The 24,191-nt window shown below is 53.2% G+C and overlaps 1 protein-coding gene across 1 annotated transcript in view; it reads right to left on the bottom strand.

The window, feature by feature from the left end:
* LOC119951702 (heterogeneous nuclear ribonucleoprotein C-like) overlaps positions 1-24,191 on the bottom strand; it is a 64,408-nt gene that overhangs the window by 5,189 nt on the left and 35,028 nt on the right. Inside the window, exons 3-7 of the mRNA XM_038774970.1 lie at positions 11,002-11,272; positions 6,928-7,003; positions 3,102-3,152; positions 2,557-2,607; positions 480-631 (exon numbers count right to left, since the gene is read on the bottom strand). Of these exons, the coding sequence (XP_038630898.1) occupies positions 480-631; positions 2,557-2,607; positions 3,102-3,152; positions 6,928-7,003; positions 11,002-11,272 (601 nt within the window). The remainder of the gene's footprint in view (positions 1-479; positions 632-2,556; positions 2,608-3,101; positions 3,153-6,927; positions 7,004-11,001; positions 11,273-24,191) is intronic.

The following is a 24,191-nucleotide window of genomic DNA, read 5'->3' as shown; positions in this document are numbered from 1 at the left end:
GTGCTGTACCTGTCCTGGGAGTGTTTGATGGGGACAGTGTAGAGGGAGCTTTACTCTGTATCTAACCCCGTGCTGCTCCTGTCCTGGGAGTGTTTGATGGGGACAGTGTAGAGGGAGCTTTACTCTGTATCTAACCCCGTGCTGTACCTGTCCTGGGAGTGTTTGATGGGGACAGTGTAGAGGGAGCTTTACTCTGTATCTAACCCCGTGCTGTCCCTGTCCTGGGAGTTTTTGATGGGGACAGTGTAGAGGGAGCTTTACTCTGTATCTAACCCCGTGCTGTACCTGTCCTGGGAGTTTTTGATGGGGACAGTGTAGAGGGAGCTTTACTCTGTATCTAACCCTGTGCTGTACCTGCCCTGGCAGTGTTTGATGGGGACAGTGTAGAGGGAGCTTTACTCTGTATCTAACCAGATGTGGAAGTTGTGCAGAGGTCTGGGGATGCTCGGGCAGTCTTGCTAACCCTCTGATGCCCTCACCTGGCTTTCCCGATGCTGCCGCCTTTTGTCCAGACTTGGTGTTGAAACTCCCTTTCCCTCTCCGTGGCACGGGGACCGTGACACGGGGGCGCTTGGCGATGGTCACGGGCCGGGGAAGAGGGGGCGGCACCCTACTCGGGTACGGGTACATCCTGCAACAGAGGAGAGACAAAGTTAGCATGGCCCATGGGGAGCCTACGTGCGACACCGCCAACCCCCCTCCCCTTTGTGTTGCAACAGTCGCGCACAAGAAAAGCAAAATCAGCTAGAAGTGATCAGGGAGGCTGATGGGAATACCAGTCCTTTATTGCAAGGAGGGGGTGGGGGGATATGAAAGTTAGAGAAGTCTGGCCGCACTCGGAGTACCTGGCACAGTTCTGGTCTCCTTACTGGAGGAGGGACGTACCGGCATCGGAGGCCGTTCAGAGAAGGTTCACGTGGCCGATTCCCGGGATGAAGGGGGTTTGTCCGATGAGGAAAGGTTGGGCCGGTCGGGGCCTGTACCCATTGGAATTTAGAAAGAACCAGAGGAGATCTTATTGACATGGATCAGATTCTGAGGGGATGGCGTTGACAGGATGCATGCTGGAAGGATGTTTTTCCCCCTCGTGGGTGTAGGGGAGGAAACTGGAACTGGGGTGGGAGGCTGTGCGGCTTAAAAATGATCAGGGGGTGGGGGCGCAGTCAGTCTGTGGAATCCTCTCCCCAGAGAAGCTACGGGCCAGAGAATATATTCATGGGCCGAGTTGGAGAGAGAGTTCTGACCGACGGGGAAGTCGCGGCCGCGATTAATCAGCCTCGATCTTATCAAACGGCAGAGCAGGCCCGAGGGGCAAATGGCCTGTAAGACTGCTCCTATTGCTGAAGATCTGGTGGGTGGGACCATGCCTCTGCCAGTAGCGGCACCTTCAAACGCCACTGCCGCGACTGCTCGGCTCAGCTGGTCTCCCCTAGAGTCAGAAGGTGGGAGTTTGAAACTTCAAACTCTGGTCTCGTGCCTGCGGAATCAGGCCGACAGCCCCCCCGAGGTTGTTCTTTTCAAATGAGAAGGTTAGAACAGGGACCCAGTCCGCCACATAAAGAAGAAAACGCTGGATAAACTCCAGCAGGTCTGACAGCATCTCGAGAGAGAGAGAGAGAGAGAGAGAGAGAGGAACAGTCAACGTTTTCAGTCCGTATGTCTCTCCATTGGGAAAGATCCCACGGCAGGAGGGGAAATGGGTGGTTCGATACCTGACGTCCAGGATCCAGAATCCACCCCTCAAAACCCGGCATTGATCTGATCGAGGCGAGGACAATCCTGCCGCGCATCAATTGGATGGCCAAGCGCCACTGCGTAAGAACACTGGCGCTGCAAATCCGATCCTGGGATGGTGAAGCATTGCGGGGCTGGGGGGGGGGGGTCTGGAGTCAAGTGTAGACCAGGACTGGGGGGTGGGTGGGTCTGGAGTCAAGTGTAGACCAGGACAGATAATGACGGCAGATTTCCCTCTCCCGGCATCAGTGAACCAGATGGGTTTTTTTTTTAAAACAACAATCGATGGTGTCACGGTCTTCATTACTAGGAGTTGGGCAGCACGGTGGCACAGTGGTCAGCATTGCTGCCTACGGCGCTGAGGACCCAGGTTCGAATCCCGGCCCTGGTCCGTGTGGAGTTTGTACATTCTCCCCGTGTCTGCATGGGTTTCGCCCCCACAACCCAAAATGATGTGCAGGATAGGTGGATTGGCCACACTAAATTGCCCCTTAATTGTAAAAAAAATAATTGGGTACTCTAAATTTTTTTTTTTTAAATCATTACTAGGAGTTGCGCCATATATTCCTGATTTTAGTCATTGAATGTAAATTCCACCAGCTTCAGTTGGTGGGATTTGAACCCATGTTCCCCCCCCCCAAGCAATAGCCAGGGGCCTCTCGATTACCAGCACACTGCCATTACTACTACACCACTGTCTCCTCATAAGTTACTATGCGACTGGCTGGCATTAATAAATTTACCGTTGCCGATCTGGTCGCTGGTCGAGCTGCGGGTCTGGGCAGCCCGATAGCCGCGGCATGCGCGAGTCGGAAAGCTTACCTGGTTAGCGATGGAATCTCGTATGCCTCCGACTGTCTGGTTGGGGGAGCACTAGGTGGAAAAACAATGCAATTAAAAAGATGTAATTTATGCCAGTCTCACACCCTGGAGCCCCCTGCGCCAACCCACATGCCAGGTGGATGTCGTCAGCAGAACGTATGCCTACCCGCAGAGAGTCCGCCCCCAAACGGCTTCTCACCGACCCCGGCATGCAGAGTGTCCAGCCCCTGCATGGGACCTCACCTCACCTGAGTGGGACAGAAAGAGCGGGTGCAGGCCAGGGAGAAGGGAGGGAGGGAGAAGTGGTAGGGGGCAGAGAGTGATGAGAGAGCAGATTGGGGGAGTGGAGGGCGGGGGTGGGGGAGATGGGAAGTGGAGAGGAGAGCAGGATTGGAGAAAGTGAAGTTGGGGGAGCGAGTAAGGAGTGAAGGGGTGGGCTGGGGAGAACAAGGAGAGAAGGATGGGCAGTGAGGTGGCAGAAAAGGAAGAAGATCAGCAGCAGCAGCCGCCCAGAAACATAACCATCCACACGGAGGGTCACCTACCTGTCGTAGAAATCGCTCCGGTAATAGTCGTAGTCAAGGTCAGATGAGGACCTGGGAAGGTGACAGTAGGAAGAAACTGTTAAGTGCACAGACTCGGTCACATAGAATCCCGACAGTGCAGAAGGAGGCCATTCAGCCCATCGAGTCTGCACTGACTATTTGAAAGACCTCTCGACACAGATCCAATCCCCGCCCTACCCCTGTGACCCCACCTAATCTTGGGAAAGTAAGGGACAATTTATCCTGGCCAATCCACCTAACCTGCACATCCTTCGGGACTTGTGGGAGGAAACCTGAGCACCCGGAGGAAACCCACACAGACACGGGGAGAACGCGCAGACTCAGCACCGACAGTGACCCGAGCCCGGAATTTGAAGCCGGAGCCCTGGAGAGGGGGCAGTGCTAACCACTGTGCCACCACGCCGTCATGGTCACTGCCTCAGGCAGGCTGCCATGTGTAGAAATGCTTCCTAATTTCACCCCTGAAAGGTCTGGCTCTAACGTTTTTGAAGCTGTGTTGCCCCCAGACCCACACAGCAGCAATACGTGAGCCTTATTATTCCTCCCCCACCCCGCACCCCCCCACGCCCCGACAAACCACCTAAATCGCTCCTTTAATCCTCGGGAGTCCAGCAATCGTTCTGGTAAATATAAGCTTGCATTCCCTCCAATGTCAGGTGCATCCCTGCTAAGCTGCGGTGTGCTAGAGCTGCACGCAATGCACCAAGTGTGGTCTAAGCCAGGACCTTTCCTGGCACCTCAAGCAATTACCTCAAACACGACCCCCCCCCCCCCCCCCCCCCCCCCCCCGCACCACTGTATTCAAAAAGACCCTCGAACTATAATGCCCAAGAATCCGTTAGCCGTTTCATTATTTTCTGAACCTGTTCAGGACATTTTTAACAATCTTTGAGCTTTGACAAAGAGTCATCAGACTCGAAACGTTAGCTCTTTTCTCTCCCTACAGATGCTGCCAGACCTGCTGAGATTTCCAGCATTTTCCCTTTCGTTTAACAATCTTTGTACGTGTACCTCCCACGTCTCTTTAAACCTCCCCTAGTTAAAGCTTTCCACCATGTCGAAAAACATTTCCTTTTAAAGCTCCAAAGTACACGTTTGCCTCAGTTGAAAGCCCCTTGCTGCTTTTTTGCCCATTCACCTAAATCCGTCAATAATCTCGGCGGGGCAGCACGGTGGCGCAGTGGGTTAGCACTGCTGCCTCACGGAGCCGAGGTCCCAGGTTCGATCCCGGCTCTGGGTCACTGTCCGTGTGGAGTCTGCGCAGGTTTCGCCCCCACAACCCAAAGATGTGCAGGTGGATTGGATAGGCTAAATTGCCCCTTAATTGGGAAAAATGAATTGGGTACTCTAAATTTATAGAGAAAAAATAATCTCTTTGTAATTTGTACACTTGCACCTACACGGCTCTCCTCGCCGCCTACCTTTGCAGTGCCGGCAAACCTGCACGCAAGTCTGAGAATCAGAGAAAATAGGAGCAGGAGTGAACCATTCGTCCCTTCAAGCCTTCTCCGCCGTTCAACAGGACCATGGCTGATCCTCTACTTCAATGCCCCCCACCCCCCCTCCGCCCTCTCCCCAAACCCCTCAACACCTTTCAAGTCTGGAAATCTCCTTTTTAAAAAAAAGGATTTTACAATTAAGGGGCAATTTAGCGTGGCCGATCCACCTACCCTGCACATCTTTGGGTTGTGGGGGTGAAACCCACGCAGACACGGGGAGAATGTGCAAACTCCACACGGACAGTGACCCAGAGCCGGGATCGAACCTGGGACCTCGGCGATCTGAGATAGCAGTCCCAACTGTGCCGCCCTATCCGTTCACTTTAATACATTGTTATTTGGTCTCCATGGGCTTTCTGAGGTGGAGGATTCCACAGGTTCACCACCCTCCCAGTGAAGTTTCTCCTCCTCTTAGTCCTAAATGGCCCTACCCCGTATCATCCTCCCCGTGTGTGCGTGGGTTTCCTCCGGGTGCTCCGGTTTCCTCCCACAGTCCAAAGATGTGCAGGTTAGGTGGGTTGGCCATGATAAATTGCCCTTAGTGTCCAAAATTGCCTTTAGTGTTGGGTGGGGTTACTGGGTTATGGGGATAGGGTGGAGGTGTGGACCTTGGGTAGGGTGCTCTTTCCAAGAGCCGGTGCAGACTCGATGGGCCGAATGGCCTCCTTCTGCAATGTAAATTGTGTGTGTATCCTGACATGGAGACCTTCTTGTTCAACAACCCCCCCCCCCCCCGTCGGTATTTTGTACGTCTCAATGCGATCCACCTTATTTTTCTAAACTCCAGTGAACAAAGCCCAGTCGGCCTGCTCTCTACGTTTGACAGTCCTGCCATCCCAGGAATCAGTCTTGTAAACCTACGCTGCACACCTGCAAAGGCAAGGATATCCTTGGATAAGGAGACCAAAACCGCGTACAGTGCTCTGGGTGTGGTCTCACTAAGGCCCCGTACAGCTGCAGTAAGAAATCCTTGCTCCTGTAGTCAGTAATAAATGCGGCAAAACAGTTTGAGGCCCTGACAAAGACTCCCCAGTAGGTTATCACGGAGCGAGTTCTATATCAGAATCCACGAACCAGGAACAGGAAGAGAGGCCACTCGGCCCCTCGAGCCTGCTCCGCCATTCAATAAGTTCAGGGCTGGTCTGATCGTAACCTCAACTCCACATTCCCGCTGAACCCCGGATAACCTTTCACCCCCTCGTTAATCAAGAATCTATCCAATTCTGTCTTAAAAATATCCCACCGCCCTATGAGGAAGAGAATTCCAGAGACTCACCACTCTGAGACATGATTCCTCCTCATCCCAGAATCACAGAACCGTTACGGTGCAGAAGGAGGCTATTCGACCCATCGTGTCAGCACCGTCTCTCCAAATGAGCATCGTGACTTTGTGCCGTTCCCCTTAACAGCCCCCCCCCCCCCCCAACATTGTCTCTATTCAGATAACCGCCTATCGCCCTCTCGGACGCCCCGATTGAACCTGCCTCCACCACACTCCCAGACAGTGCATTCCAGACCCCAACCACTCGCTGTGTGAAAAAGGGTTTTCCTCAAATCACATTGGCTTCTTTTACAAATCGCTTCCAATCTGCGCCCTCTCGTTCCCGATCCTATCACGAAGCCGGAACAGTTTCTCCCCGTCCACTCTGTCCAGACCCCCCCCCCCTCATGATTTGGAACATCTCTATCAAACCCCCTCCTCTCCAAGGAGAACAGTCCCAACCTCTCCAATCTATCCCCATAACTGAAGTTTCTCATCCCTGGAACCATCCTTCTGCTCAAGTGGGCGGCACCTTATTTTCGAACAGTGACCCCCTGAGTTCTACAACTTTTAAAAGTATCATGGTCGATGGAATATTACTGTGAGGGGGGGCAGCCACCCATTACACAAACACCTCCATGTCACCCAGGATCTATCCATCTTACACTGAACACTGAAGCTTTATGGTAATCAGAGTCAGGCAGGGTAAGTGGGGGGAGAAGGCAATGGCATTAAAGGAAGAATATTTTCTTGCAGGTCTCTTTCACCCCATTAGTAGGCCTGGAACTGCCTGGGTGAGTGCAGCTCTGACAACACTCGAGTGGATCGACGCCAGAGGGACTGTAGCAGGTTCAAGAAGGCGGCTCACCCACCACCAGGGGCAATTAGGGCCAGCGATGCCCCACCACATCCCATAAATTAATTAAACAAAGAAGGTAAAAGGATTGGATGTGACGGCGGACAGTCAGAGTAGCGGGGGAGAACGCGCATGAAACAAAAGCAAGGACAGTAAGTCGTGCAGCCTCATGGGCTAGGCCTAACTCACCCGTACATGTCAGAAGCTGTTCTCTTCTGGCCACTCTTTGGCCTGTTGGGTTTGGGTTCCCCGGCAAGATTTATGTCTGGAACACAGAGACAGGCAGAGAGTCAGCAAGTCACTCAGAGAGGAATGTATTTAAACGGAAGAGGTGGCGCCCTGGGGCTCACTTGCCTCACTTCCCCCTCCCCATTTGCCCTTGTGTGCTCACACGGCTGCGATCGGTGTGTGTGGGGGGATGGGCCCCCCTTCATCGCGCTCGCTCTCCCCCTGATCGCACTCGCTCTCCCCCCTCTGCCCCATCGTGCCCTCTGCCTCCCTCTGCCCCATTGTGCTCGCTCTCCCGCTCTCCCCATCGTGCTCACTCTCCCGCTCTCCCCATCGTGCTCGCTCTCCCGGTCTCCCCATCGTGCTCGCTCTCCCGCTCTCCCCATCGTGCTCGCTGTCCCGCTCTCCCCATCGTGCTCGCTCTCCCGCTCTCCCCATCGTGCTTGCTCTCCCCATCGTGCTCGCTGTCCCGCTCTCCCCATCGTGCTCGCTCTCCCGCTCTCCCCATCGTGCTCGCTCTCCCCATCGTGCTCGCTCTCCCGCTCTCCCCATCGTGCTCGCTCTCCCGCTCTCCCCATTGTGCTCGCTCTCCCGCTCTCCCCATCGTGCTCGCTCTCCCCATCGTGCTCGCTCTCACGCTCTCCCCATCGTGCTCGCTCTCCCGCTCTCCCCATCGTGCTCGCTCTCCCGCTCTCCCCATCGTGCTCGCTCTCCCGCTCTCCCCATCGTGCTCGCTCTCCCGCTCTCCCCATTGTGCTCACTCTCCCGCTCTCCCCATCGTGCTCGCTCTCCCCATCGTGCTCGCTCTCCCCATCGTGCTCGCTCTCCCCATCGTGCTCGCTCTCCCCATCGTGCTCGCTCTCTGCCTGCCCCATTGCGGTTGCTCTCCCGCTCTCCCCATCGTGCTCACTCTCCCGCTCTCCCCATTGTGCTCAATCTCCCGCTCTCCCCATCGTGCTCGCTCTCCCCATCGTGCTCACTCTCTGCCTGCCTCATTGCGGTTGCTCTCCCCATCGTGCTCGCTCTCCCACTCTGCCCATTGTGCTCGCTCTCCCCATCGTGCTCGCTCTCCCGCTCTCCCCATCGTGCTCGCTGTCCCGCTCTCCCCATCGTGCTCGCTTCCCGCTCTCCCCATCGTGCTCGCTGTCCCGCTCTCCACATCGTGCTCGCTCTCCCGCTCTCCCCATCGTGCTCGCTCTCCCGCTCTCCCCATCGTGCTCGCTCTCCCGCTCTCCCCATCGTGCTCGCTCTCCCGCTCTCCCCATCGTGCTCGCTCTCCCGCTCTCCCCATCGTGCTCGCTCTCCCCATCGTGCTCGCTCTCCCCATCCTGCTCGCTCTCCCGCTCTCCCCATCCTGCTCGCTCTCCCGCTCTCCCCATCGTGCTCGCTCTCCCGCTCTCCCCATCGTGCTCGCTCTCCCGCTCTCCCCATCGTGCTCGCTCTCCCGCTCTCCCCATCGTGCTCGCTCTCCCGCTCTCCCCATCGTGCTCGCTCTCCCCATCGTGCTCGCTCTCCCCATCGTGCTCGCTCTCCCCATCGTGCTCGCTCTCCCCATCGTGCTCGCTCTCCCCATCGTGCTCGCTCTCCCCATCGTGCTCGCTCTCCCCATCGTGCTCGCTCTCCCCATCGTGCTCGCTCTCCCCATCGTGCTCGCTCTCCCCATCGTGCTCGCTCTCCCCATCGTGCTCGCTCTCCCCATCGTGCTCGCTCTCCCCATCGTGCTCGCTCTCCCCATCGTGCTCGCTCTCCCCATCGTGCTCGCTCTCCCCATCGTGCTCACTCTCCCCATCGTGCTCACTCTCCTGCTCTCCCCATCGTGCTCGCTCTCCCGCTCTCCCCATCGTGCTCGCTCTCCCGCTCTCCCCATCGTGCTCGCTCTCCCACTCTCCCCATCGTGCTCGCTCTCCCACTCTGCCCATTGTGCTCGCTCTCTGCCTGCCCCATTGCGGTTGCTCTCCCGCTCTCCCCATCGTGCTCGCTCTCCCGCTCTCCCCATCGTGCTCGCTCTCCCCATCGCGCTCACTCTCTGCTATATCTAGTGCTATATCTAGCCGCCTCTTAATATATTCAATGTTTTAGCATCAACTACTTCAATTCAATTTGAATTAAATCTGGAATACATGACGCCAATCTCAGTAATGGTAACAGGGGTTGTCATTAAAACCCATCTAGTCCACTAATGCCCCATTTGGGCAAGGGAAATTTCCCATATGGCCTCCCAGTGATTGATTTTTAACCGCCCCCTCTCTGAAATGGACGAGTAAGACACTCAAGTCAAGGGGAAATTAGGGATGGTCAATAAAACGATGGATCGTCACTGACAACACCCATACATCCAGTGAAAAAAATAAGAGAAGTCAGCAACTGACCTCACCCCCCCCCCCGCATCCTGCCCCCAATTTTCACACTGGGGTTACACCAAGTGTGAAGGATAAAACGGGATCACGGGAAGCGCTGGTTTTAATGTCCCACTGATGGCACGCTCACGCTCAGCACTCTCCCGAGTGCTGGCACAGGAGGGTTACCAGCTCCTGGGGTTCGCTCGCACCCTCACCAGATGGTGGCAGGAGTAAGACCCTGCCGGGTCGTGGCTGGAGAAGGGGGCGGGGAGGTAAGGCGAGGAGAAAGAGGGAGGAACAGGGGTGTTTTATCAGCCCCCCTGATCAAATGAACGCAGTGCCCTTTGAAAAGCGTGCTTCTTGCCCCCTTAAGTGTGTTTGTTTTAGGTTAATTGGTTCAACCTAGCTGGAACGGTTGGCGTGAGGGAACAGGACGGCTCCGTCACTTTGCTGAGCTGTAAAAGACCCAGTTTCAGACCTATTCTTCCACCGTATACAACACTTACAGGGCAAGCAGTATGGAGGGGCCACGTCGGGCCAGGACTTCACAGCAGCATTTATATATTTGTTTCCTTATTCTTGTATTGGATGCGGGCGTCGCTGGTGGGGTTCCAGCATTTGCTGCCCACCACTAAATGCCCCCTTGAACTGAATGTGGTCTCGCTCGGCTATTTCAGAGAGAGGGGTCGTTAAGGGTCAACCACTTTGGGGGAACATTAGGGCTTTTCTTTTTTAAACGATAACCGATGATGGCTGTTACGGTCATCATTACTGGGATTAGCGCCACGTATTTCAGATCTTATTAACTGGATTTAAATTCCAACAGCTGCCTTTGGTGGGATTTGAACCAGTGTCGTCGCGCACCCCCCCCCCCCCCCCCCCCCCCGAGCATTAGCCTGGGCTGTGGATTACTAGTCCGATCACATGACCACTTGGCCTGCCACTGTCTCACCCGAGGGCGTTGAGGGGGTGGATGGATGGGTGACGGCGGGAGGAGGAATTGTTTTGGAGGTGGTGTGGGGTGCAGAAGGAGTTCAAAGGGCACGGGGAAGAGCACAAGGAGAAAAACACTTTCTATTCTGCAGGCTCGGTTGGTGGCGGCGATTGGGCCTCAAGAGTTCACTTCAGTTCGGGAAACGCAAGAGAAAAAAAAAAACACACGCATGGAAAAGGGGCCTGGGAAGCCGATCCCAGAACAGTAAAGAACCGGAAGTCTCCACTCCCTGGTCATTATTACTGACTTGGGACTGGTGACCGGGGGGGGGGGGGGCAATATTTATTCCGCGTTGACAGCCCAAGAGCATATCATTAACGCAGCATTGCCCCTTCAGAGAGTCTTACCATGTGCACGATATACTGCGCTACCGCGGCGGCCAAACTTTAAAACGAGAAAATGCTGTTGCAAAAGAAAGGGACGTGCTGTCGAAGCTTTCACTCCTGCACTCATCAGGCCAGTTGCAAGTCAAGCAGATTTCAAAGGGCGCAACAATTTATACTGCACGATGAAAGGGTGCTGATTGGTTGGCAAGTCGGCTCTGATGGTTCAAGACTTCGACGGAAAATGCCTTGCAGTCATCGGGTTAGGTCCAAGAACACCAAATGTCAAAGAGCGTGACAATTAAGCCCGCGTGAGGAAAGGACGCTGGAAAGCCAGCTCCAGCCCACTCCTCGCTCCGAATCCAACCCCCGGGCTTACCCAGCGGCTGTCCGGCGATGATCCTGCCATCCTCCGCTGCCACAGCCGTCCGGGCGGTCCTCTCGTTGGCGTACTGGACGAAAGCATAGCCCTTGTGCACCGAGCAGCCCACAATCTTGCCATACTTGGCGAAGAGGCCCTCCACATCTGTCTTCTTCACCACGGCCGTGTTGAGGTTGCCGATGAAGACCCGGGAGTTTAGGGACCGCGGGTCGTTCTTGTTCGTCACATTGCTGGCCATCAGCTTGGCGGCCATAAGGCTGTCATACCCCTGATGGTGGTGGTTGTTGGTTGGTTGGGGGGGGGGTAGGTTTAGAGAAGTGAGGGGGGGGGAAACAAGGGGAAAGTGAGGGGTTAAAAAAGAAAAATAATTGAGTGCTGAAAATTAGTACCTCCCGCTGCACTAACACCTCATCTGCTTTCTCTCCTTTCCTGCCCCCAATTCACATTATGCCCGACATTGGCAGCCACCTCAGCTCTCATATTCCTTCCTTAAGCCTCTCCACTTCTCTTTCTTTAAGACGCACCTTAAAACGTTCCTCTGCAATCAAGCTTTAGGTCACCATCCTTGGTATCTCTTGTGCATGGCGAGGGTGCTAACATTTCAGAGATTGCTCCTGCTCAACTCCTTGGGGCAGGTGGCCACGTTCGAACATGCACCACCGTCATCCCCAAGCCACCAACCTATTCCCTGTGCTTCTCCGAGGCAGACAAGGCCACTTGCCCCTCTGCCACTGAGAGCGAGAGGAAGCCTTCAGGCGAGCAGGGCTAGTTCGGGAGGCATTGAGGGCTGGATGGAGCGCGGGATGGACGTGGCATTGGAGGGGTAGGGGGATCCAGCTTAGGTGACTGCAGGCCAAGCTCAGCAGCCGTTCTCCTCGTTTCATTTTCCGCTCTTGATTTACATCCGTTCTGAAATCTTCCTTTGTAAACCTGGAACGCTGCCCTCATCAGCAAAGGGCGAGAACGGCACAGCAGCCCCCCACCCCACCTCTATTAGAGAGAGAGAGACGACGCAGTGAAGGTGCGCGTTGTTGCCCTCACTCCTCCCCTCAAAACCTGCCCCATCAGTGCTGTCGCAGGAACCCCCTCCGGCCGAACACGCGAGGGGGAAGTGGATGGGCGTGACATGTTGACATCCATGACTCGGTACAGGGGAATATCACAAGTTGACAGAAACAAGTGTGCTAACTTGACAGGAAGTCGGAAATTTGCTCACAAACACGGCACTTTCCATCGTCTCGGGCTCTTCACAGCCAGTCGAGGACCCTCAGGTAGCTGTCTCTTTTTTTTTAAACTTTGGGAGGGTAGGACGGCAGAATGAGGAAATGGGAGATGGGATGAAAAAAAAAGGACACCTCCACAGGCTAACGGTGGTTTTTGGGTGGGGTGGAGGGGGGGGTTGTAATGTGATGGCGTCCGGCTTTTAGCTTTCAGCATTTGGAGGGAGGCTCAAACCTACGGTCTTCTGACTAGAGAGAGGTGCAAGTGCCAATTTCTACACCCACCTTGTGCCCCCCAAATAATCAGTTCAGATCTTGGGGCGGGTAGGGGGGGGGGGGGGTTGGGCATATTGTGTCGAGAGGAGGGGTCCTTTCCTGCATTTGCCAGCTCTCCCCCCCCCCCCCCCCCCACCCCAATACCTTCCACTGTCCCACCCTTCTTAACACGATAAAAAGTAGCCTCACCTACATATCTGCCCAATTCACCCTACCCACGAGGTTGATACTTGCTCTGACCTCGCTGAAGGAACACTATGCGGACCACAAGCAATCCAAATATTGTTAAGGAAGCACAGGGTGAGGTCAGTCAGAGTTTAACTGCGCTCGTTTGGCTCATAAAGCATGGTGTTGCTCGGAGCAAGCTTGATATGTATATGTTTTTAATGATTTGGTTCAAATGGGCTCGGCAGGCGGTCGACACGTTCTTTACACCGGCATTCTGCTATCTGCCGCCTCTTCCACATCTCCGGACATTCTCAAACAGAGCTTCCCAGCCAGCAGCAGCAGACTCCTAAAGTCGAGTCACCGTCACGGAGGAGGCGATCAATTTGTGCACGGCAGGGTCACGGGAGCTGCACCCGGATCAGATTTTGGTGGCTTCAACACACCCCCCTGCGCCCTCTTCCCTCGAGTGTTTGTCCAGCTTCCCCTTAAATGTGCTTCTGTGCCGTCCACCTCACCCAGGCCCCACGGTGGTGAGATCCACGTTGCTAACCACTCTCTAGGTGAAGAGACTGCCCCGGAATTACCTACTCGATTTATTGGCAGCTTTTATATTCACCGATCCCTTGCTTTTGACACTCCCCGTCAATGGAAATGTCTACTCGGTGCCATTATATGGAGCAAGAGTGAGGGGTGTAGTTAGGACGATACTTCAAAAGGACAGCATTGAGGTCGAGATAAATTGACGCGACTGTAGGCCACCACCCCCGCCCCCCTCCCCCTCAGAACAACCTGTCCAATTTATTCAGGAGTTGAGAGTTGACCAGACCACATGCGCTCCTCCGCGATGCACAACAGGAGGTTATGTGAGTCAACACATTGATGATGGATCTTCTTTTTGTTGCAAAAGCAAAATACTGCGAAGTTCTGGAAAACTCATTAAAGGCGGGAGGGCAGGAGAGGGTGAGCAGGGAACACTCATAGATACACAGAAGATAGGTGCAGGAGGCCTTTTGGCCCTTCGAGCCTGCTCCGCCATTCATCACGATCATGGCTGATAATCCAACTCAATAGCCTAATCCTGCTTTCTCCCCATAGCCTTTGATCCCAATAGATTGGCAGGTAAGGCAGCATATGTGGAGGGAGAAAGAGAGTCAACATTTCGGATCGACGAATTTCACTGGAGCACTCAACGCTAAATATCATCGACCCAAAAACATATCTCTCTCATGCCACGGACTGGCCAGGCACAGCAGAGGTGCGGCATCTACCATATCCCTCCCCCTCCCCAATAACACCTGCGGTGCCATTAGGGAGAGAGTTCCAGGATTTTCACCCACAGGGTGGTATTGGGCGGGGCGACGGGAAAAAGGTTTCTACTGCGGACTGTCCGGCCAAAACAGCCCCTCGATTCTACACAGACCAGAAAAGCAAGAGGGAGTTTACTGGGCCAAATGTGAAAGCAGAACCGGAAGGTTAAAGGGCAAATAAAGGTTGAAAGAGAGCAAGAGAGGGAGGGAGAGAGAGAGACAGAGAGAGTGGGAGGGAGACAGAGCAAAGGCAGAAGGGGTGGGGAGACGGACTTCGGAGGATCTTCCGGACAAGCCCAGATTTGGAACCAAGCAGGCAGGAATGGAGGCAAACATTCCTGCAACGATCCTCAGCAATCCCACTGCATCCATCCAACTTCAATTCCTCCTGTACCAATCCCACTGTCGTTTCAGACCAACCCTGTTTCCCCAGCAGCAACTCCTCTTTGATTCTCCGCCTCACAATTTTGAGTCCTTTCCCCTGTGCGACACCTTTGCCTGCCCCCCCCCCCGCCCTCTCTGGTTTACCTGTCCCCCTCTGGAAAGCCCTCCCTCTCTCCCTCCTTTAATACACTCCTGAAAAACCTAACGCCGGCTTTCTATCACCCACCCTCATACTCTTCAACCCCTACTCCCTAACCCCCCCCCCCCCCCCCCCCCCCCCCCCAGCCACTTACGCACCAGCAGATTTTTCCAGCAATGCTTAAAAGTGATACCTGGACTGCCAAGGGTTAAACGGCAAGGACGCAATTGTGCACAGGTGACATTCCTTGGAGCTTTGATGGTTTAGCGGTGGTTTGATCCAAGTTTTTCGACAGATATTGATGGCGGGTTGGTGGAACGGGAAGAACAGAGAGGGCAGGCAGAGGGAACATGTTTCCACTGACCATGGGGCTGAGGTTAAGGGGGCCACGATGGTAAAAAATTCAGAGCCAGACCTTCGAGAAAACACTCGGAAGGAATACTTACAGAAGGAGGGCATTCCCAGCAGGAATTTGGTCACTGGGTCATCAGTGGTATCCCCTGGATGGGCCAAATGGCCGCCTCCCAGGTTTGTGATTGAGCACAAGCTCAGTTTCTGGCACTGGCCCTTTTTCCTGCCCCAACCCCCCTCCCCCCAGTTCGGTCATTATTCACAATTCTCTTTCTGCCTGTGACACCCTTCCCCACACCTCAAGAAAGTTTTCTAGATTGATGGGGTTTGGCGAAAAGAATTTCAGGCACATTCTAGGCCATTCTCCCCAACACTCCACCCCAACCTCAAACCAAACCACATGGGCATTTACCATGCAGGCGGAGAAGCCGCGAGCACCTTCCTCAGAACAAGGTGGCACAGGGCCCGCATTCACCTCCAAAGTAGAGTTATCTAACCAACAACCAGAGGGGAGGGCGGGTTAACAAGACTAAACCTTTAGGGTATGGTACATGCACGCAAAACTGAAGACACGCTGCGATACGGAGAGCATGGGCGAGGACCAGTTACTGAGCCCTGTGTGAGAGCACAGTGTGAAAGGACCAGTTACTGAGCCCTGTGTGAGAGCACAGTGTGAAAGGACCAGTTACTGAGCCCTGTGTGACAGCACAGTGTGAAAGGACCAGTTACTGAGCCCTGTGTGACAGCACAGTGTGAAAGGACCAGTTACTGAGCCCTGTGTGACAGCACAGTGTGAAAGGACCAGTTACTGAGCCCTGTGTGATAGCACAGTGTGAAAGGACCAGTTACTGAGCCCTGTGTGAGAGCACAGTGTGAAAGGACCAGTTACTGAGCGCTATGTGACAGCACAGTGTGAAAGGACCAGTTACTGAGCCCTGTGTGAGAGCACAGTGTGAAAGGACCAGTTACTGAGCCCTGTGTGACAGCACAGTGTGAAAGGACCAGTTACTGAGCCCTGTGTGAGAGCACAGTGTGAAAGGACCAGTTACTGAGCCCTGTGTGAGAGCACAGTGTGAAAGGACCAGTTACTGAGCCCTGTGTAACAGCACAGTGTGAAAGGACCAGTTACTGAGCGCTATGTGACAGCACAGTGTGAAAGGACCAGTTACTGAGCCCTGTGTGAGAGCACAGTGTGAAAGGACCAGTTACTGAGCCCTGTGTAACAGCACAGTGTGAAAGGGCCAGTTACTGAGCGCTATGTGACAGCACAGTGTGAAAGGACCAGTTACTGAGCCCTGTGTGATAGCACAGTGTGAAAGGACCAGTTACTAAGCCCTGTGTGATAGCACAGTGTGAAAGGACCAGTTACTGAGCCCTGTGTGACAGCACAGTGTGAAAGGACCAGTTACTGAGCCCTGTGTGACAGCACAGTGTGAAAGGACCAGTTACTGAGCCCTGTGTGATAGCACAGTGTGAAAGGACCAGTTACTGAGCCCTGTGTGAGAGCACAGTGTGAAAGGACCAGTTACTGAGCGCTATGTGACAGCACAGTGTGAAAGGACCAGTTACTGAGCCCTGTGTGAGAGCACAGTGTGAAAGGACCAGTTACTGAGCCCTGTGTAACAGCACAGTGTGAAAGGACCAGTTACTGAGCCCTGTGTGATAGCACAGTGTGAAAGGACCAGTTACTGAGCCCTGTGTGAGAGCACAGTGTGAAAGGACCAGTTACTGAGCCCTGTGTAACAGCACAGTGTGAAAGGACCAGTTACTGAGCGCTATGTGACAGCACAGTGTGAAAGGACCAGTTACTGAGCCCTGTGTGAGAGCACAGTGTGAAAGGACCAGTTACTGAGCCCTGTGTAACAGCACAGTGTGAAAGGGCCAGTTACTGAGCGCTATGTGACAGCACAGTGTGAAAGGACCAGTTACTGAGCCCTGTGTGAGAGCACAGTGTGAAAGGACCAGTTACTGAGCCCTGTGTGACAGCACAGTGTGAAAGGACCAGTTACTGAGCCCTGTGTGATAGCACAGTGTGAAAGGACCAGTTACTGAGCCCTGTGTAACAGCACAGTGTGAAAGGACCAGTTACTGAGCGCTGTGTGAGAGCACAGTGTGAAAGGACCAGTTACTGAGCCCTGTGTAACAGCACAGTGTGAAAGGACCAGTTACTGAGCCCTGTGTGACAGCACAGTGTGAAAGGACCAGTTACTGAGCCCTGTGTGACAGCACAGTGTGAAAGGACCAGTTACTGAGCCCTGTGTGAGAGCACAGTGTGAAAGGACCAGTTACTGAGCACTGTGTGAGAGCACAGTGTGAAAGGACCAGTTACTGAGCCCTGTGTGACAGCACAGTGTGAAAGGACCAGTTACTGAGCCCTGTGTGACAGCACAGTGTGAAAGGACCAGTTACTGAGCCCTGTGTGACAGCACAGTGTGAAAGGACCAGTTACTGAGCCCTGTGTGAGAGCACAGTGTGAAAGGACCAGTTACTAAGCCCTGTGTGATAGCACAGTGTGAAAGGACCAGTTACTGAGCCCTGTGTGACAGCACAGTGTGAAAGGACCAGTTACTGAGCCCTGTGTGAGAGCACAGTGTGAAAGGGCCAGTTACTGAGCCCTGTGTGACAGCACAGTGTGAAAGGACCAGTTACTGAGCCCTGTGTGACAGCACAGTGTGAAAGGGCCAGTTACTGAGCCCTGTGTGAGAGCACAGTGTGAAAGGGCCAGTTACTGAGCCCTGTGTGATAGCACAGTGTGAAAGGACCAGTTACTGAGCCCTGTGTGACAGCACAGTGTGAAAGGACCAGTTACTGAGCCCTGTGTAACAGCACAGTGTGAAAGGACCAGTTACTGAGCACTGTGTGACAGCACAGTGTGAAAGGACCAGTTACTGAGCCCTGTGTGACAGCACAGTGTGAAAGGGCCAGTTACTGAGCCCTGTGTGAGAGCACAGTGTGAAAGGGCCAGTTACTGAGCCCTGTGTGATAGCACAGTGTGAAAGGACCAGTTACTGAGCCCTGTGTGACAGCACAGTGTGAAAGGACCAGTTACTGAGCGCTGTGTGATAGCACAGTGTGAAAGGACCAGTTACTGAGCCCTGTGTGACAGCACAGTGTGAAAGGGCCAGTTACTGAGCCCTGTGTGATAGCACAGTGTGAAAGGACCAGTTACTGAGCCCTGTGTGAGAGCACAGTGTGAAAGGACCAGTTACTGAGCTCTGTGACAGCACAGTGTGAAAGGACCAGTTACTGAGCCCTGTGTGACAGCACAGTGTGAAAGGACCAGTTACTGAGCCCTGTGTGAGAGCACAGTGTGAAAGGACCAGTTACTAAGCCCTGTGTGATAGCACAGTGTGAAAGGACCAGTTACTGAGCCCTGTGTGACAGCACAGTGTGAAAGGACCAGTTACTGAGCCCTGTGTGATAGCACAGTGTGAAAGGACCAGTTACTGAGCCCTGTGTGAGAGCACAGTGTGAAAGGGCCAGTTACTGAGCCCTGTGTGATAGCACAGTGTGAAAGGACCAGTTACTGAGCCCTGTGTGATAGCACAGTGTGAAAGGACCAGTTACTGAGCCCTGTGACAGCACAGTGTGAAAGGACCAGTTACTGAGCCCTGTGTGACAGCACAGTGTGAAAGGACAAGTTACTGAACCCTGTGTGACAGCACAGTGTGAAAGGACCAGTTACTGAGCCCTGTGTGATAGCACAGTGTGAAAGGACCAGTTACTGAGCCCTGTGTGATAGCACAGTGTGAAAGGACCAGTTACTGAGCCCTGTGTGACAGCACAGTGTGAAAGGACCAGTTACTGAGCCCTGTGTGATAGCACAGTGTGAAAGGGCCAGTTACTGAGCCCTGTGTGAGAGCACAGTGTGAAAGGACCAGTTACTGAGCCCTGTGTGAGAGCACAGTGTGAAAGGACCAGTTACTGAGCCCTGTGTGAGAGCACAGTGTGAAAGGACCAGTTACTGAGCCCTGTGTAACAGCACAGTGTGAAAGGACCAGTTACTGAGCCCTGTGTGAGAGCACAGTGTGAAAGGACCAGTTACTGAGCTCTGTGACAGCACAGTGTGAAAGGACAAGTTACTGAGCCCTGTGTGAGAGCACAGTGTGAAAGGACCAGTTACTGAGCCCTGTGTGAGAGCACAGTGTGAAAGGACCAGTTACTGAGCCCTGTGTGAGAGCACAGTGTGAAAGGGTCAGTTACTGAGCCCTGTGTGACAGCACAGTGTGAAAGGACCAGTTACTGAGCTCTGTGACAGCACAGTGTGAAAGGACCAGTTACTGAGCCCTGTGTGATAGCACAGTGTGAAAGGACCAGTTACTGAGCCCTGTGTAACAGCACAGTGTGAAAGGACCAGTTACTGAGCTCTGTGACAGCACAGTGTGAAAGGACCAGTTACTGAGCCCTGTGTGATAGCACAGTGTGAAAGGACCAGTTACTGAGCCCTGTGTGAGAGCACAGTGTGAAAGGACCAGTTACTGAGCCCTGTGTGAGAGCACAGTGTGAAAGGGTCAGTTACTGAGCCCTGTGTGACAGCACAGTGTGAAAGGACCAGTTACTGAGCTCTGTGACAGCACAGTGTGAAAGGACCAGTTACTGAGCCCTGTGTGATAGCACAGTGTGAAAGGACCAGTTACTGAGCCCTGTGTGACAGCACAGTGTGAAAGGACCAGTTACTGAGCGCTGTGTGACAGCACAGTGTGAAAGGACCAGTTACTGAGCCCTGTGACAGCAGGGTGTGAAAGGACCAGTTACTGAGCCCTGTGTGACAGCACAGTGTGAAAGGACAAGTTACTGAGCCCTGTGTGATAGCACAGTGTGAAAGGGCCAGTTACTGAGCACTGTGTGATAGCACAGTGTGAAAGGACCAGTTACTGAGCCCTGTGTGACAGCACAGTGTGAAAGGACCAGTTACTGAGCTCTGTGTGAGAGCACAGTGTGAAAGGACCAGTTACTGAGCCCTGTGTGAGAGCACAGTGTGAAAGGACCAGTTACTGAGCGCTGTGTGACAGCACAGTGTGAAAGGGCCAGTTACTGAGCCCTGTGTGACAGCACAGTGTGAAAGGACCAGTTACTGAGCGCTGTGTGAGAGCACAGTGTGAAAGGACCAGTTACTGAGCCCTGTGATAGCACAGTGTGAAAGGACCAGTTACTGAGCCCTGTGTGACAGCACAGTGTGAAAGGACCAGTTACTGAGCACTGTGTGATAGCACAGTGTGAAAGGACCAGTTACTGAGCCCTGTGTAACAGCACAGTGTGAAAGGACCAGTTACTGAGCCCTGTGTAACAGCACAGTGTGAAAGGACCAGTTACTAAGCCCTGTGTGATAGCACAGTGTGAAAGGGCCAGTTACTGAGCCCTGTGTGATAGCACAGTGTGAAAGGACCAGTTACTAAGCCCTGTGTGATAGCACAGTGTGAAAGGGCCAGTTACTGAGCCCTGTGTGATAGCACAGTGTGAAAGGACCAGTTACTGAGCCCTGTGTGAGAGCACAGTGTGAAAGGACCAGTTACTGAGCCCTGTGATAGCACAGTGTGAAAGGACCAGTTACTGAGCCCTGTGTGAGAGCACAGTGTGAAAGGACCAGTTACTGAGCGCTATGTGACAGCACAGTGTGAAAGGACCAGTTACTGAGCCCTGTGTGATAGCACAGTGTGAAAGGACCAGTTACTAAGCCCTGTGTGATAGCACAGTGTGAAAGGACCAGTTACTGAGCCCTGTGTGATAGCACAGTGTGAAAGGACCAGTTACTGAGCCCTGTGTGATAGCACAGTGTGAAAGGACCAGTTACTGAGCCCTGTGTGAGAGCACAGTGTGAAAGGACCAGTTACTGAGCCCTGTGTGAGAGCACAGTGTGAAAGGACCAGTTACTGAGCCCTGTGTAACAGCACAGTGTGAAAGGACCAGTTACTGAGCCCTGTGTAACAGCACAGTGTGAAAGGACAAGTTACTGAGCACTGTGTGAGAGCACAGTGTGAAAGGACCAGTTACTGAGCCCTGTGTAACAGCACAGTGTGAAAGGACCAGTTACTGAGCACTGTGTGAGAGCACAGTGTGAAAGGACCAGTTACTGAGCTCTGTGTGATAGCACAGTGTGAAAGGACCAGCTGCTGAGCCCTGTGTGACAGCACAGTGTGAAAGGACCAGTTACTGAGCCCTGTGTAACAGCACAGTGTGAAAGGACCAGTTACTGAGCCCTGTGTGACAGCACAGTGTGAAAGGACCAGTTACTGAGCGCTATGTGACAGCACAGTGTGAAAGGGCCAGTTACTGAGCCCTGTGTGATAGCACAGTGTGAAAGGACCAGTTACTGAGCCCTGTGTGATAGCACAGTGTGAAAGGACCAGTTACTGAGCACTGTGTGATAGCACAGTGTGAAAGGACCAGTTACTGAGCCCTGTGTGACAGCACAGTGTGAAAGGACCAGTTACTGAGCCCTGTGTAACAGCACAGTGTGAAAGGACCAGTTACTGAGCCCTGTGTGATAGCACAGTGTGAAAGGACCAGTTACTGAGCCCTGTGTGACAGCACAGTGTGAAAGGGCCAGTTACTGAGCCCTGTGTGAGAGCACAGTGTGAAAGGACCAGTTACTGAGCCCTGTGTGATAGCACAGTGTGAAAGGACCAGTTACTGAGCCCTGTGTGATAGCACAGTGTGAAAGGGCCAGTTACTGAGCCCTGTGTGAGAGCACAGTGTGAAAGGACCAGTTACTGAGCCCTGTGACAGCACAGTGTGAAAGGACCAGTTACTGAGCCCTGTGTGAGAGCACAGTGTGAAAGGACCAGCTGCTGAGCCCTGTGTGAGAGCACAGTGTGAAAGGACCAGTTACTGAGCCCTGTGTGACAGCACAGTGTGAAAGGACCAGTTACTGAGCCCTGTGTGAGAGCACAGTGTGAAAGGACAAGTTACTGAGCCCTGTGTGAGAGCACAGTGTGAAAGGACCAGCTGCTGAGCCCTGTGTGAGAGCACAGTGTGAAAGGACCAGTTACTGAGCCCTGTGTGACAGCACAGTGTGAAAGGACCAGTTACTGAGCCCTGTGTGAGAGCACAGTGTGAAAGGACAAGTTACTGAGCCCTGTAGCCACCGAAGCTGGCCACTTCCTGACATAAAATGGAACATTGAGTTGCATGCAGGGAAAATTGGACAATGTCAGAAAGGCAAGCAGGTTGCAGAACCTCTCTGTGGATTCTGTCTGTGAAGAAACCAGACAGCATAGAAACTAGCAAGTTTGCATATTAATTGAGCGATTCCCGGGCACAATGGACACAATTAAGAATAACATACCTCTTAGCCGGCCCTCCCAGCAGAACACCTTTGCAGCAGCTCTCTAAGAACTTGAACGTGAGAAGGAGAGGCCTGGCCAATTGCTACACCGACAAGTAAGTGTCATACAACGCACGCTACGAGAGTAGACACTCCTGACCCCTTTAGTCCACACCAACTGGAAGCCTGCCGATCCAGGACAAAGCAAGAGGCAATTGTTCCCTGATCCGGCAGTTCCCTTATTCCAGATAAGTACTGGCCTAGTAGTGGCAGGAACAGTTTAGTCTCAGTATTATATGCATGAGTATGCATGAGTAGCAAATAACTGTGTAATAATAAATGTGTCTTGTTTGACCTTACTAACTGGTGTATTGAGTCATTGATCTGTACTTGAACTTGAACCTTGTGGCGGTATCATAAAGATACCTGGCGACTCTAGAGCTAAGGAATAAAACAGAACCAATTGAGTGTCAAGCACACTCACCCAGAACGATCAACATTTAGTGGCGAACTCTGGCGGGACTCGACTAGAAGTGGCCCCCCCACTCCGAGAGAACCCAGCAATTTGAATCAGAAATCCAATTGGGAAAAAGAAAAACCACAAGTGTTCAAGTAGTTCACATCAATCCTCATAATTCTGAAGTGTGTTTTTGCATGCGTAACTAACAGGGTTATAAGGTAAAACCGAGAGACTCTTGTTGCGACAAACTGTTGGGAGTTTATACTTCGGAAAATAGCGAAAGCCGTACCCAATTGTATAACACCGCCTTAGCATCCCTTGTTCTAAATTTAAGAGAGAGCATTGAGAAAGAAATGGCCATGCAGGCAATGGAACGCCTCATGCACCCCCAAGAGTTTGTGGTCGCAGCGACCAGCAGAGTAGGTCAGTGTCCCGTTTGGGAACAAGAGATCAGGAAGTACCTCAAAGGGAAAGGATGGCCCCTTTGGAGCGAATTCTGTTCGAATGAGGAAACAGGTCCCGGGAGTATAGGACATACTTGGTGGGAGGACTTGAGCGCAATTCACAAAAGGAATCTAGGTAAAGCACGTAAGCCGATGGCAATTGTGTCCTGCTTGGCACAATTGCGAGGCACAGAGGAGGTCATCAGGACGCTCCAAGCAGAATTAGAGGAAAGGCATCGCATGAGTACGGTGGATGTCAGTGATATAGAAAGGGAAAATCTAGAGTTAAGAAAGAAGTTGGCAGATAAGGATAGAGAGGTGGATGATGCCAAGAGGGCTCACCAGTCTTGTCTAGCCCATCTGGGCAGCTCCCAAGTACAATATGAAAAAGACTATCAGGATGTGCAGCGTGCAGTCTTGATAAGACAGGAATCAGAAAAGCAGGTAGAGGCATTGAAGAAGCAGTGCAGCGACCGGAAGGCAGCTTTAAGAGCACTCCATGCTGCCACCACTGAGCAAAGCCAAAGCACAGTGGACCACGCTAAATGTAGGAAGCAGATTGCGGAGCTGCAATCTCTGCTTTCTGTTCAGAATGGCTTCCAAGATACTTTTGGAACGCAACTAGAGGAAGAGAATGCACCAGATTGGCAGGTGTTAAGCGAGACAGCGCACCGATATGTTCAGGGAACATGTGCGCAGGAGAGACAGCAGAAAAGGAAAGCGCCCCAACCCCCCACAGATCAGATAGCACCCGCACCAATGAACCCAGTCACCACCCAACGAAAAGCAACCGCAGACAGCGCACCCGAGATCACTTACACCACCCCCTTAACCGTGACTCAACTAAGGGACGCGTGTGAGAAAATCACCCCATTCCTCCCCACTTCAGACCCCCACCAATTCTTTGCGAAAGTTAAACAGCAGGCGACCATGTACGGCCTTGATGAGCGAGAGCACATTAAGCTCACAGTTTTGAGTTTAGACTCTTCAGTAGTAGCAGCCCTCCCCGACCCACAGAACGTTGGAGGAGACACCCTCGAGGAAATGCATACAGCTATTCTGGATGCGATAGGGTATAACAGTGGAGACCCAGTAGAAGGCCTAAACAGATGTAGGCAGAAAAAGACCGAGCACCCCACAGCATTTGCAGGAAGGCTGTGGATTCACTTCACTGC

The sequence above is a fragment of the Scyliorhinus canicula genome, chromosome 17 (genome assembly GCF_902713615.1).
Source record: "Scyliorhinus canicula chromosome 17, sScyCan1.1, whole genome shotgun sequence".
NCBI classification, from domain to species: domain Eukaryota; kingdom Metazoa; phylum Chordata; class Chondrichthyes; order Carcharhiniformes; family Scyliorhinidae; genus Scyliorhinus; species Scyliorhinus canicula.
This window is presented reverse-complemented; position numbering and strand designations above follow the sequence as displayed.